Here is a 13,245-nt window from a genome sequence, read left to right as displayed (position 1 = left end):
CTATCCCATAAGGAAATCTTGACAGGGCATGAACAGGTACATAAGGTATTTGCTTGACCATGGATAACAGCAAAAAAAAATCATGTAATTGCTTTCTTAGGTACAATTACAGTTCGTTAACAGAAGTAGTCCTTAAGCATAAACTATGAAGAAATCTGCATTGCACGAATCAAAATATTAAATTGAATTTTCGAACTTAAAAGGATTCTGCGGTATGGTATGACCTTCGATCTGTGCAGATGACATAACTTCGTCATTTTATGTACGTATGCGAGGTATGGCTCAGGTGCAAACAACTATGACAACGAAATTCAAAGACAATTATATCCCTGGTTGCACATAGTTTTTATTTATTGGATTATTATAGACCAGGACTTTGAAATAATAATAATTAAGAATTGGTCACAATTTACGTATTCATCCCGTTACCGGCGTTGATGGTGATTAAAACCTCAAATCTTACGTGATTATAGTACTCTGTGGAGAATTGTCCTCTGTGGTATAATAGCACGGAATACAGGAATTGTCGATAGTAGTTGATGTACTACATTCGGTTCAGTGTTTTGTATTACAACATGTGTTGATGGAAAGGAATTGTATTATCGGGAAACCATAAGTGATAAAAATTAATTAGAAGTGTAACTGAATTTTAAGAGGGGAAAGAATTTATAAGTAAGTAGACAAATGCCTGGTTCTCACTTATATGTAATAAAGTTATTACCAGTTTGCCGCCACCTTAACATTTAAATTGTCGTTCCTTTTCATGCGTAAATGTATTGCTGTTTGAAATAAAACTATTATTACTAAATTCACAGTACGTTGACCCATACCTGCCAGTGAATTCAGTTATTTAAGTTACTATATTTCAAAGTTCTCTAACCTATGTAATTACACATTCCGTGTCATAACCTTAAACAATTCGTTTAAAGTTGCTGGAGCACTATGATAATTCATATGTAAAGCTATACGAAAATACGTTTTCCCGAAATATGTGTTTGTTGTCGGTTTTGTATGTATTTTAACAACTTACATTAAACCATTAAAGTCACGTAATTATGTCATACATTCGAATAAAACTTTGCATACATATTGACCTGGACAATAGTTACCGTAGTAAACCAGTTAACACGGCTGAATGCCCGAGAAGATTTTATTGATTGTACTCGCCGCGATAGTCTCAAATCCTATATTGAGCTGGACATTTTATAATTATTTCATTATATAGTTTCATATATTCTTCGTAAATCGTGCAATTCAAGGGTTAATTTTACATATTTAGGTTTGAAAGGTAATATGTGATCTGTGGGAGACAGAATTTTAACCTCTAGTGTTGTCTGTTGCATTTACATTGACGCTGAAGCCATCCTTCCTAATTTTTTCTTTGTAGAGATATGTGAAAAGATAATTGTTATTTGTATTGTGTTTTGTTGAATTGAGTAGAGTAGAGTACCACTTATTTTTTGGTCCATATATTATAGTTTATTTTGACTGTTTAACTTGATATAGGTATGGATGCTGACTTGTATGATGAGTTTGGAAATTACATAGGACCAGAGTTAGAGTCAGATGAAGAAGAAGAAGAAGGATATGGAGACCGAGAGCCTGAGGCTCAGGAATATGATGTAAGTTATCCTTTAGGATAGTAACATATAGTTGTATATAATAGTTGTGCCTGTTTAGTCCAAATTGTGACATGAAACTTGTTTACCTCCACAAGCCTTAACACTTTATGATTCACAGTCTCCCTTGAAAAGTTAACATTTTTTGACCATGTGCCACTGTTTACATGTGGTCCAGCTGGCATCTCGCAACAATAAATTATAGATGTTTGTCACTTGCAAAATCTGAATTAAATTCCATCACTAATTTCATTTACAGTCTCTCCAGGTTTTAAGTACAGTATTCTCTAAATAATTCACTTGACTTCTGGTTTGTTAGTGGTGGAGTAAGAGTTGTCATCTGGTACGGGTATTACATTTGTATCTGCAATAAGTGAACTTGAGCAATATGAGTAAGCTGTACAGAATCACAAAGGATAAATTTCCACTTTCTTTGGGTAATCTTTGATTTGCAAGAAATTTTTATTGTTGTTTCAGGATGAGGGGGCAGAAGACCAGGGAGAAGAGATGGATACAACACCGATGGCTGTGGTATTACATGAGGACAAGCGATATTATCCAGCAGCACTAGAGGTGTTTGGTCCAGAGGTGGAAACCATTGTTCAAGAAGAGGACAATCAACCTCTGGACAAGCCCTTGGTTGCACCCATAAAGAAGAAGAAGTTTCAACTGAAGGAACAGGACCTTCCAGAAACTGTTTATAACATGGAGTAAGTAATGGTGATTTCATAAATAATGAGGTGAATTCAGTTATCTGTTTATTTCTGATATATGTTTGTTTCTGTGGAAAGGTAGGTGTATATTACCATCAGTGATTTGTGTGTGTATATATTGTACATGTTCTCCAACCTATAACAATGTTAAAACCAAGAGGTACTTTTTCATGAAATTTCAAATGTCATCATTATTTTTTTATGTAATTCTCTGTTATATTTAATGACCCTTAGATATGGCAGATGTTTATGCATTTACAATAATATTAAAAGCCTAACACATCACTAACCACTAGAACACTAACACTTACATCCAAGTACTTAATTACTCACCATGCTTGATGGTCTTCCCATCTCAGTTGACACTAAATTAGCAATGTAGTTGAAATAGTGTCATATGTGACCTAACATTAGTCATTCATGCTTGAATATGTTGGTATTGGTTGATAATCATTATTTGCCTGTTGGATATGTTTAATATATGTTTTTGGGTTCACTGGATGGTAGGTTTCTCGCTGACATGATGGACAATCCCAACCTTATCCGCAATGTGGCACTCATAGGTCACCTACATCATGGAAAGACCACATTTGTTGACTGCTTGATCCGCCAGACCCATCCTGGGTTTCGGTCTACAGAGGAACGCAATTTACGCTACACTGACACCCTCTTCACCGAGCAGGAACGTGGTGTCGGCATTAAGGCTATTCCTGTAACTTTGGTTTTACCAGATGTTAAAAACAAATCATATCTCATCAATGTGTTTGACACACCAGGTATTGCAAGATGAAGGTGTTGTTTCTTTTTAACCTGTTTACTCTGTTTTGTACGGAAAGATGGGCCGAATGTATTATCATGTGTATCTGTCTGAAGTCTCTCTTTTCCATAGTAGTTTTTCAACTGATAGATTTTCATTAAATTTTGTACAGACTTCAGTGACCAACCCAATCTTTTTTCCTTTAAATTTTCCTGCCATCTGTAATACCCACATTGGGGCTGTGCAGACTTCTGAGGTGGATGTGACAGTAATAGCACCTCTTAGTTTAGAATTCTGAAATCTTACAATATCCTTGGAAAATATGCAGCTTTTGTCAAGGTACAATAATATTTAATAGTTATAACTAATGAACCACAGGAGTTAAGACATGTGAAGTTTTGTGTGGAGATAGATCATCATATTCTGTATGATCATTTACAAATATGTAAACAATTACATTATTATGATGGTGTGAAACTGATGTTTATGGACAAAATTTAACAAGTTTTATGGTCACTATGAAGAGATGGGGAAAATATTTATGTTTGTGCAACAAGTGATGAAAGTATTTTCTCTAAAGATTTTCCACTGTTAAGGATGATAAGCTTAAATCCAAGCTCTCATAGACCTTAGTTAGACAGACATGGTAATTGTGAGGTGATGAATCAACTATGATTATGAATGTTTAGAGAATTATTGTTTTCACTAATTGTATTATAATGGCATTTAAATTTTAAGAATTTGTTGTATCAAAATTTTAACTGTAAGATTGCAGTTGAAACATATCAGATCGCATAAGTTGACATTTTCTTTGTAGGACACGTCAACTTCTCAGATGAAGTGACAGCTGCAAAACGTATATGTGATGGAGTAGTGCTGTTTGTGGATGCAGCAGAAGGTGTAATGCTGAATACAGAACGACTTTTAAAGCATGCTGTGCAGGTAATTTAGTTACAAATATTTGTGTTAGTCATCGATTGATTTATTGGTGATTGCGTAATTGTCGGCATATCACGAAACTAAATCTGAACTTTGTAGCTAAATTTAAACCCAAGTTTTTATTAGTGAAATGTCTTGTGGTTATACTGCCATGTTAAAGTCATCTGGAATTAGGTAGTGTGAAATAAAGCATTTACCAAGCCATACAAAATTAAAATGATGCCAGAAGAAAAGCCTGTCTTACTTTAACGCTACTGTGGTCTGCTTCAGGCTTCTGGGCAATAGTTCATACAATAATAATATTTATTAGATGCTGATCATATGTTACGATTCACATGGAAATAAAGTAGTTTCTTATTAATTGGTTATTCATTAGTATGTAATGAGATATTTATACTATTGAGAGTCGTAATATGTAACCATGTCAATGACAGGAGAAGTTGGCCATCACAGTTTGTATCAACAAGATAGATCGACTAATGTTGGAACTGAAGCTGCCACCTCAGGATGCGTACTACAAACTGCGACATATTGTCGAAGAAATCAACGGCTTACTAAGGTGAGGTGAATTGCAGCTAATAATTAAGATTGTAATATGCCACCTCTTTGTGGCAAAGTCATGTCATGTGATATGATAGATGGGTATGAAATGTGGTTTGGCAGGTGAAAACTGAATTGCTCTGAGAAATATCGACCCTCCACGCCACCTTGCCCAGATGTTGTGGAGATACACCTGACCTGTACCACACTGTCCACCACAAATCCCACATGAACACCCTGGAATTTAGCCTGGGCATTTTTGAAGCTGATGCCTGTCGGCCTTAGCGGTGCTGTGGCCATATTATTATTGTTGTTGATGTTATATTTTAGTGGTGTTTTACACATGGCAAATGCTACAAAGTTCGTACGAATTTCAAGAGATTTAAATGTGATTCTTCTTTTGTATCCAAATAGTTTGTACTCTGATGAAGAGAATCCAAAGATTGTTTCTCCAATCCTGGGTAATGTGTGCTTTGCAAGTTCCCAATATGCGGTATGCTTCACCCTCAAGTCCTTTGCTAATATTTATGCCCAAACCTACGATGGAATTAACATCAATGAATTTTCTCGCCGACTATGGGGAGATATTTACTTCAACAGCAAAACGTAAGTAACCTCTTGACTTTTAAATATTTGTATTTCTAATAGCAATTTTTATAAAATTTATCATGCATATTTGTGTGCGTGTGTATGCCTATGTGTTAATGGAATGTGTGTTTGTGCATGAGAACAGAACTTAAGAAACATGCTTTGCACTCATCATGTTTGAGTTTGTGGAGATTGGTGGGAAGTAAATTTTAAGCCTCAGTGTAAATGTGTTACAAATGTAAGAAATTATTTATGTTCATGTTTATGGTTTTGAGTGTAAATTTAAGATTGAGTTACTTTGGTTCCCTAGTCACTTATATGTGTACACAGCAAGAACTAAAAAACTACACGTAAGTGATTACACTTACATGCACTCGCGTAGCTATCGTTACATCTAGTCTCTGAGACTGGCCACTCAGCTGCAGCTTAGCACATATATGCTGACTTCCCTGTAGTGAGACATACAAACTGTGTTTGTTCACAACAAAAAACCAGTTTGTTGTACTTGCCGATTTTAACATTTAATGTTGAGCTTCAAATGTATCCTATAAAATCTTATACTTTCAGCCTGTTATGGTGTTGTGGGCAAATGGATTTTCTTAAGTGGCCTAATAGCTTCAGGTTTTATTTCTGGATTCCTGCATGTGAATGGATATTGCTGGTGTGCTTGACAATGCATACAAATACATCTCACCAAATATGTTTATTTGTAGAAAAGTTATGAACTTGACTTTTAATTTTATAGGCAATTTTATCTTATCTCTTACAATTGTACTGGAGCTCTTTGGTCTTATTGTTTCAGGCGCAAATTCACAAAAAAGTCACCACATGGTTCTGCACAGAGGAGTTTTGTAGAATTCATTCTGGAACCTCTATACAAAATATTTGCACAGGTCTGTATTCATTGTAATTACGTTGCAAGTCTGACCAAGCACATAAGAATTAAAATAATGACTTCATGTTTAATGTAGTGCAAATAGTGATGTTGCTATGGTAATGTCAGAAGACACCTAATAATTGCATTAACATGCATGTCTTAGTCTGGAAATATATTTTTACTGCAAAGTGATCACCAGCCAGCCAACATTGCTTATGATAAAGATGGATTACATTAGTGACATTATGTGGTGCAGGTAGTTGGAGATGTGGACACAACTCTTCCTGCAGTGCTAGATGAACTGGGAATCAAACTGACTAAAGAGGAGATGAAGATCAACATTCGTCCCCTCTTAAGGCTCATCTGTAACAAGTTCCTTGGAGACTTTAGTGGTAAGTTCACATTGGAAGTGATGGTACAAATTTCAGAAAGGCAGGTAAGATTAGCTTAGTTTCAGCATACTTAACAGATGAATATCAACACTTGCACTTTTGGAACAATCTTGGCTGCCAAAAAATCATCCTCTGCTGCTAGGGTTTGTTGTATTCTTTCTTGGAGCTTAAGAAGAATGGTATGATATTTGTGTATTCCACATGTATATATACAATGTACAGATTTTTAATTTTAAATGTATGTATTATTAAAAACACTTCTAATTTTGGAGGAACCTATTGCCTCCTTTCTCCATCACAGGAAATGGTACATATAAGTTATAGGCAGTAAGTTTTTCTGAAATGAGCACAAAAGATTGTGAACAAAGGTCAACATGTATTTTGGTTGAGGGATACATAAATAATCTATTGTATCTCATTAAATATTCACTGTGTTTTGTTTGGGAGGTTCATATAGAGTAGAAGTTATAATGGACCATCATGAACTGACAGTAATTATGTGTGACTACTTTTGGTATATACCACCTCAATAGAAATTGAATTTAAATATGTACTTTGTGCAAAATGTACACAAAAATAGAGATATATTTTTCTGAGCATATGAGAGTGCATGTGATCTGAATATAGAAGTAAATAAACTATGTAGGAACATTCCTTGTATCTTAAGGTTATTACTGTGTTGTAGGGTTTGTGGACATGTGTGTACAACACATCCCCTCTCCTGTTGACAACGCCAGGCTAAAGGTGCAGCACATTTATACTGGACCTCTTGATACGGACTTGGCTGAACACATGTGCAGCTGTAATCCTGATGTGAGTATGAAGTTGTGATATTCTTGACCAGTGATTATTGGGCACTGTCATCAGTCCTTCCAGGTATGTGGTGGGATAACAGAATAAAATAGCATAACTGCCTCCTTCCACTTTCAATTCATAATTTACAGTTTTCTTTTCAGTTGCACCGTATAACATGTGCCAGAGTGGAAATCTCTTTAAATAAATTAAGAATCACTCTTTATTATAAGTCTGTTGTAATGGCTCTTCTCTGTATTTGGTATTACCATATTTTATCACATAATTCATGCACCCTCTTTTTTATGAAAGTATGAAAAATATTTTGTACATTTTATGCATTAAATTTTTACATGTAAAATATAATGTTGTCATCAGAGATTGAAAAGGACAGTGCTATTGTGTGTCATTGCTACATGTCACTTGATTTTTTGTGTAACCTTGCAGCCATGTGAATGAGACAGACAAGATGCTGGGTTTAACTTGAAGATTGAGTTAATTAGTACAGGAAGTGTTCATAAATTTTGTGATGAAATATCATACTATTTTGAACATGTATGTCATATTTGTTGTGGTATATACTTGCAGGGTCATCTGATGGTATATAGTACTAAAATGTACCCAACAGAAGACTGCACATTCTTTCAAGTGTTGGCAAGAGTCATGAGTGGTACCCTGCATGCAGGACAGGAAGTGAGGGTGCTGGGGGAGAACTACACCCTCGCTGATGAAGAGGACTCGAGGATCCTCACTGTTGGCAGGCTGTGGATTTATGAAGCTAGGTGTAGCTATTGGTTTTATCATTAATATACAAGTGGAATTCCAACTTCATTCGTTAGAATTTTTTATTCTGCATTATCTTTGAAATTAAGTTATTGTAGATACAAATCTCATCTGATGCTTTATAAAGTTCACAGTTGAAAGCAGTGTCTTTAAATAATGTAGAAACAACCACACCCAGAGCAAACTGATACTTACATTCCTGAATAAGTTTTCTGTATTTCAGGTACAAGGTGGAGGTGAGCCGCGTGCCTTCTGGGAATTGGGTGCTAATTGAAGGCATTGATCAGCCAATTGTGAAGACATCCACTATCACTGATCTCAATATTTCAGATGAATTATACATATTTCAGCCACTCAAGTTCAACACACAATCTGTCATTAAAATTGCAGGTACAGCAAAGAATCATTATCATTATTAAAATTGTTTAATAAAAGCTGTTTTTGAAGCATGTTATGTCTTCTGGGTTGTTGCACTGTGTAGTCTGGTCGATGGTCAACGTTTCATCGCCCTGATGTCAGAGGCAGTATGACCTCTGAAATGTTGGTAACCATCGACCAGACTACACAGTGCAACAACCCAGAAGACAGAAAGCTTCATACTCACTGCTGTGAAAACCTCAAATCTTACTTAGAATTGTGTCTTTGCTATTATTCCAGTGGAGCCAGTAAACCCATCAGAGTTACCCAAGATGTTGGATGGGTTGCGTAAAGTGAACAAGTCATACCCACTACTAGCCACTAGGGTTGAAGAGTCTGGAGAGCACGTTGTTCTTGGAACAGGGGAATTGTACTTAGACTGTGTGATGCATGACCTCCGAAAGATGTACTCTGAGATTGGTAAGGTCCATGTTCTCTAATTACTGTTCTATTTCTGCTGCTCTCAGTGGATTCGATTCAAGTTGTTCTGAACTTCGTAGTCATCTTTTCAGTAGTCTACCTGCAAATTTTGGGAAATATTGTTTGTTCTTTTACGCACATACATACACACACACCATTTACTGGACAAATATTTATTACCTTTTGCATGTCTTTGTTTTTGTCACTTCTTAAAAGTTTAATTTCCACTGCTTGAATTGTACTAGTGGTTTTGTTTTACTGAACCTAAATTTCACTTCAGTATGAAAGTGTGAGTACTGTCATCACTTTATAAAATGTCTTTTGTATATTTTCATTTTATTTTCTGTTCAATGTCTCATGAAAAGAACATTCTCAAATTCATGTCATTAATATATGAAACAAATTTGTGCATTTGGTTATTACAGTGATATCTCATTTAAGGTTTGTTTTGGAACAAATGATTCAAAACTAACCTGATAAAATCTTAAATTGAGAAAATTTAACATTAAGATTATTGACATAGGATCATTGAAATCTAAGAAAACCTTCAATTTAGGAACATTAAAATTAAAATTACACTCTACCTTGTTCAGTCATTTATTTTATAAGAAATTATTCTGTCAAGTAAGAAGAACTAGGATACAGGAGTTAAGACTGGCTACAAGCTGAACAACCAGGATTAAATTTCTGTTTAGGAACAGGGATTTTTCTCTTTACTGCAACATCCAGGCAGATATCAAGGCCCTACTGCATAGGGGACATGGAAGTGAAGCTTTGCACATTCTGGACCTTGACAGTTTGTATTAAGCTTTGTATCCTGGCTCTGGGGAATGTAGATCCGTGTGCTCATTGGATAATAGTCTGGCCACAGAGTTACTCTGGACATAGTGGCAAAGAGAAATCTCTCAACCCTGCCAGCAATCAAACCCTGGCTGTCTAAAACCACTTTATTGACAGCTGTACATAATCCTATTAATGCAGGTTTATTGTGTGCTTTGATGTTCAGATATCAAAGTTGCAGACCCAGTGGTAGCATTCTGTGAGACTGTAGTAGAGACGTCATCACTTAAATGTTTTGCTGAAACACCCAATAAGAAGAACAAGATCACAATGATTGCTGAGCCACTTGAAAAAGGACTTGCAGAAGATATTGAAAATGAAGTTGTCCAGATATCATGGAACAAGTGAGTCTTATGTTAGGACAGTACGTGTTCTTCTTTTTACCATCAATTTGTAATTTATTTTATTTTTTATGAATGTGTTAAATAGAACTCATCAGTTTGTATATATAAGCTTGTCTTATTATCAGTCATCACTTGTCTGTTACAGTTATTTACTGTATTAGTCTATACATATACTAAGAGCCACATTACTTTCCTAAAATGTATTTCTTCCAGCACGATAGTATATTGGTTTATTAATTCTTTGATATTGTCGCTGTGTTTGAACAAAGTAAGGAAATCAATGAAAGTCCAAAGTCTGTTCCAGTATCATACATTACCACCTGCTTTTCATATTTTTGTTCTCTTGTAAAGAGTACAGCTGAAACAACATCCTTAAATAACCAAAGTACTGATTGTTCATAACTAACCTTTTTCCAGGAAACGTTTAGGGGAGTTCTTCCAGACAAAGTATGATTGGGATCTGCTTGCAGCTCGTTCAATTTGGGCCTTTGGTCCTGATTCAACAGGCCCAAACATCCTTGTGGATGACACATTACCTTCAGAGGTAGACAAAGGATTGTTGAGTTCTGTAAAGGACTCAATTGTTCAAGGTTTCCAGTGGGGTACTCGGGAAGGACCCTTGTGTGAGGAACCAATCAGAAATGTCAAATTCAAGATTCTGGATGCTGTAATAGCAATGGAACCCTTGCATCGTGGTGGAGGTATGGAGTGTTTGGCGGCTACACCATTATAATATTTGACATTGTGCATTGTCTGTACTATATTTAATATATATGATGCTTCAGGAGTTGGGTGTATTCCTGTCTTCAGGTGAATGGTGGTTGTTTTTTGTTTTTTCCCCTGACATTTGTTTCTTATGTTTACATTAATGGTAGCAATTGGAATCAACCCAGAACTCTGTGCTAATCATCAGAGTTTAAGACTTGAATAGAACTAATTCTCACCAGACGTTGAGTCCGTCCAAAAAAACTGTTTCACACAGTGTCCTGCATCAGAAACCTTCAAACTTCAACAGTGAGTGAAGTTCATTATGTTTTCCATAGGTCAGATAATACCCACAGCACGGCGTGTTGCTTACTCAGCATTCCTTATGGCTACACCACGCCTGATGGAACCATATCTTTTTGTGGAGGTGCAAGCACCAGCTGATTGTGTGTCTGCTGTTTATACAGTACTTGCCAAACGACGGTAAGTGCTAATCATTTATAATTTAAATGTATTTATTGAATTCACAAGTATGTGAGAGGGAAGCTGAACCACTTTTGGGTATATTGCTATTGTATGTCAGTGAAGTATATGTTATAAGCAGAACTGTTAATAGAAGATATGCTCTTTGATCACTAATAACAACCCTATTTTTGAACACAGTTTAAGTCTAAATAATTCCTCCACAAGTTTCACATGTTCATCGTTGTCCATTTAAATGTTACCAAACCTATGCAACATGCCATTTAAAGAAAATAACAAGGTGTTAATACCAGCTGGTATGTTTTATGGAATAATTGATTACACAATTTTTTGGCATAAAATATGGACTTACGATATATTCCGAAGATGTAGGTTTGAATTTATTAAATTAATGTCAGGACCATTGAGGTATGCAGAATCATAGAAAATGCATTTGGAAAATATATGTACTCCAAATTGGAATATACTTCCTTATTCTTGTTTCTCAAAATCCACATTTGTTTGTTGTAACTAAACAGAGTTACTCATACACCTTTGCTGAGTTCCTTTATTTGTCGTCTCTTTTGTTATACATATAGTTTTACATTTTTATTGTTAACATTATTATCATAAAACAGGTATTAACATAAGTAATTAAAACCGTATACTGTATTTGATCTAATACTTATTCTATAAAACAGTTTTTATGTACTTGGGGTAAACTGTTCTTGTTTTTTCCAGAGGCCATGTGACACAAGATGCACCAGTTCCTGGCTCACCCCTTTATACCATCAAAGCCTTCATCCCAGCAATTGATTCATTTGGCTTTGAGACAGATTTGAGGACCCACACACAAGGACAGGCATTCTGTTTATCAGTGTTTCACCATTGGCAGGTGAGAAAGTGTTTTGTGTATTTTTTGTATATACCAGGTGCTCTGCTCTTGCTCACTTCGGTCACAAACCCTGTCCTCCTTCCCTCCTCTTTCTTATCCCAAATTTTAGGTATTTAGGAATGAAATAATTAGGAGTGTTAACAGAAAATTAATTTAAAAAATAGTAAATTTGTTGTCATTTTAAAAACTAAAAAATTAATAATTTTACTGTAAACAGTATTTCTGATTACATAGTCTTTATTGATATCTTCAGCTCCACTTACTTGAATGCTTTGATGAGATTTGCCCTTGACAAAGCTACGACCAAAGATGGGTGCCACAGGCTCGGTTATATGTAGTGTTAATTTTTTTAAAAAACTTCTGCTTATATACTGTGTCCTTCCATATACACAGTTTTGTGCACATCATAATTTTTGTATTAGATTTCACTGCAGAAGATTACTGTGTTTCACAGATTGTTCCTGGTGATCCTTTGGATAAAAGCATTGTTATACGTCCCCTTGAGCCACAGCCTGCAACTCATCTTGCTCGTGAGTTCATGATCAAGACTCGTCGTCGTAAAGGCCTGAGTGAAGATGTGTCTATCAACAAGTTCTTTGATGATCCTATGTTGCTTGAACTTGCTAGACAGGATGTCATGCTGAATTATCCTCTGTAAGCATCATCATCACAATGTCAGTGTCAGTCATAATATCTGTCAAATTTTAATATCTTATGTAATAAATTACTAAAAAACTTCCATTGAAAAGGACAGGAAAAAACATTTGTCTATTTATTTCTTGTGTACATCATTCATCGACTTTCTGCCATGTTGGGTCATATGAAAAATATGCCGTCTTGTCTTTCATTCCATACATGCTGCCCTTGTATCTGTGTTCAGTCTTTCCCTTCTCTTGGCCTCTCCCCTCTGTCCTTGCCTCCTCAGTGATATTTTGTTCAAAATCTTTATACTTTAAGTTATTATAGGAATGTGGTATAATGTCAATACCACTGTATCCTTAATTGAATCAAATATTCTTGTAATGTTTTCAGATCTTGTCTTATATCCTGGTCTTGGATTTGTCACTTCTTGTTCAGTTTGAAATACTCCATAGAAGGTGCATACTGACTGCTTTTAATTGGTTTAAATCTCAGTCCCTGTTTTATTTTATGCTCTGTATGT

General features: G+C 35.5%; 1 protein-coding gene across 2 annotated transcripts; it reads left to right on the top strand.

Annotated features, from left to right (window-relative positions):
- The first annotated feature begins 504 nt into the window (after positions 1-504).
- LOC110839219 (116 kDa U5 small nuclear ribonucleoprotein component) lies at positions 505-12,846 on the top strand. 2 transcript variants are annotated; one of them, XM_022083191.2, is made up of 18 exons: positions 505-672; positions 1,507-1,622; positions 2,097-2,329; positions 2,840-3,108; positions 3,907-4,031; positions 4,463-4,587; positions 4,983-5,174; positions 5,959-6,049; positions 6,290-6,425; positions 7,111-7,238; positions 7,806-7,999; positions 8,224-8,390; positions 8,658-8,837; positions 9,844-10,021; positions 10,439-10,722; positions 11,065-11,209; positions 11,930-12,083; positions 12,538-12,846. In XM_022083191.2, exons 2-18 carry the CDS (start codon positions 1,509-1,511, stop codon positions 12,739-12,741), a joined length of 2,919 nt encoding a protein of 972 aa, XP_021938883.1. In that variant the 5' UTR covers positions 505-672; positions 1,507-1,508; the 3' UTR covers positions 12,742-12,846. The 2 variants fall into 2 exon arrangements, with proteins under 2 accessions (XP_021938883.1, XP_021938884.1); XM_022083192.2 differs by lacking the exon at positions 505-672 and adding an exon at positions 1,184-1,288.
- Positions 12,847-13,245: the final 399 nt, after the last annotated feature.

Source organism: Zootermopsis nevadensis, unplaced genomic scaffold (genome assembly GCF_977971745.1).
Source record: "Zootermopsis nevadensis isolate Lab colony 2312 unplaced genomic scaffold, Znev_1.0 Znev_ptg000021l, whole genome shotgun sequence".
Lineage (NCBI taxonomy): Eukaryota > Metazoa > Arthropoda > Insecta > Blattodea > Termopsidae > Zootermopsis > Zootermopsis nevadensis.
This window is presented reverse-complemented; position numbering and strand designations above follow the sequence as displayed.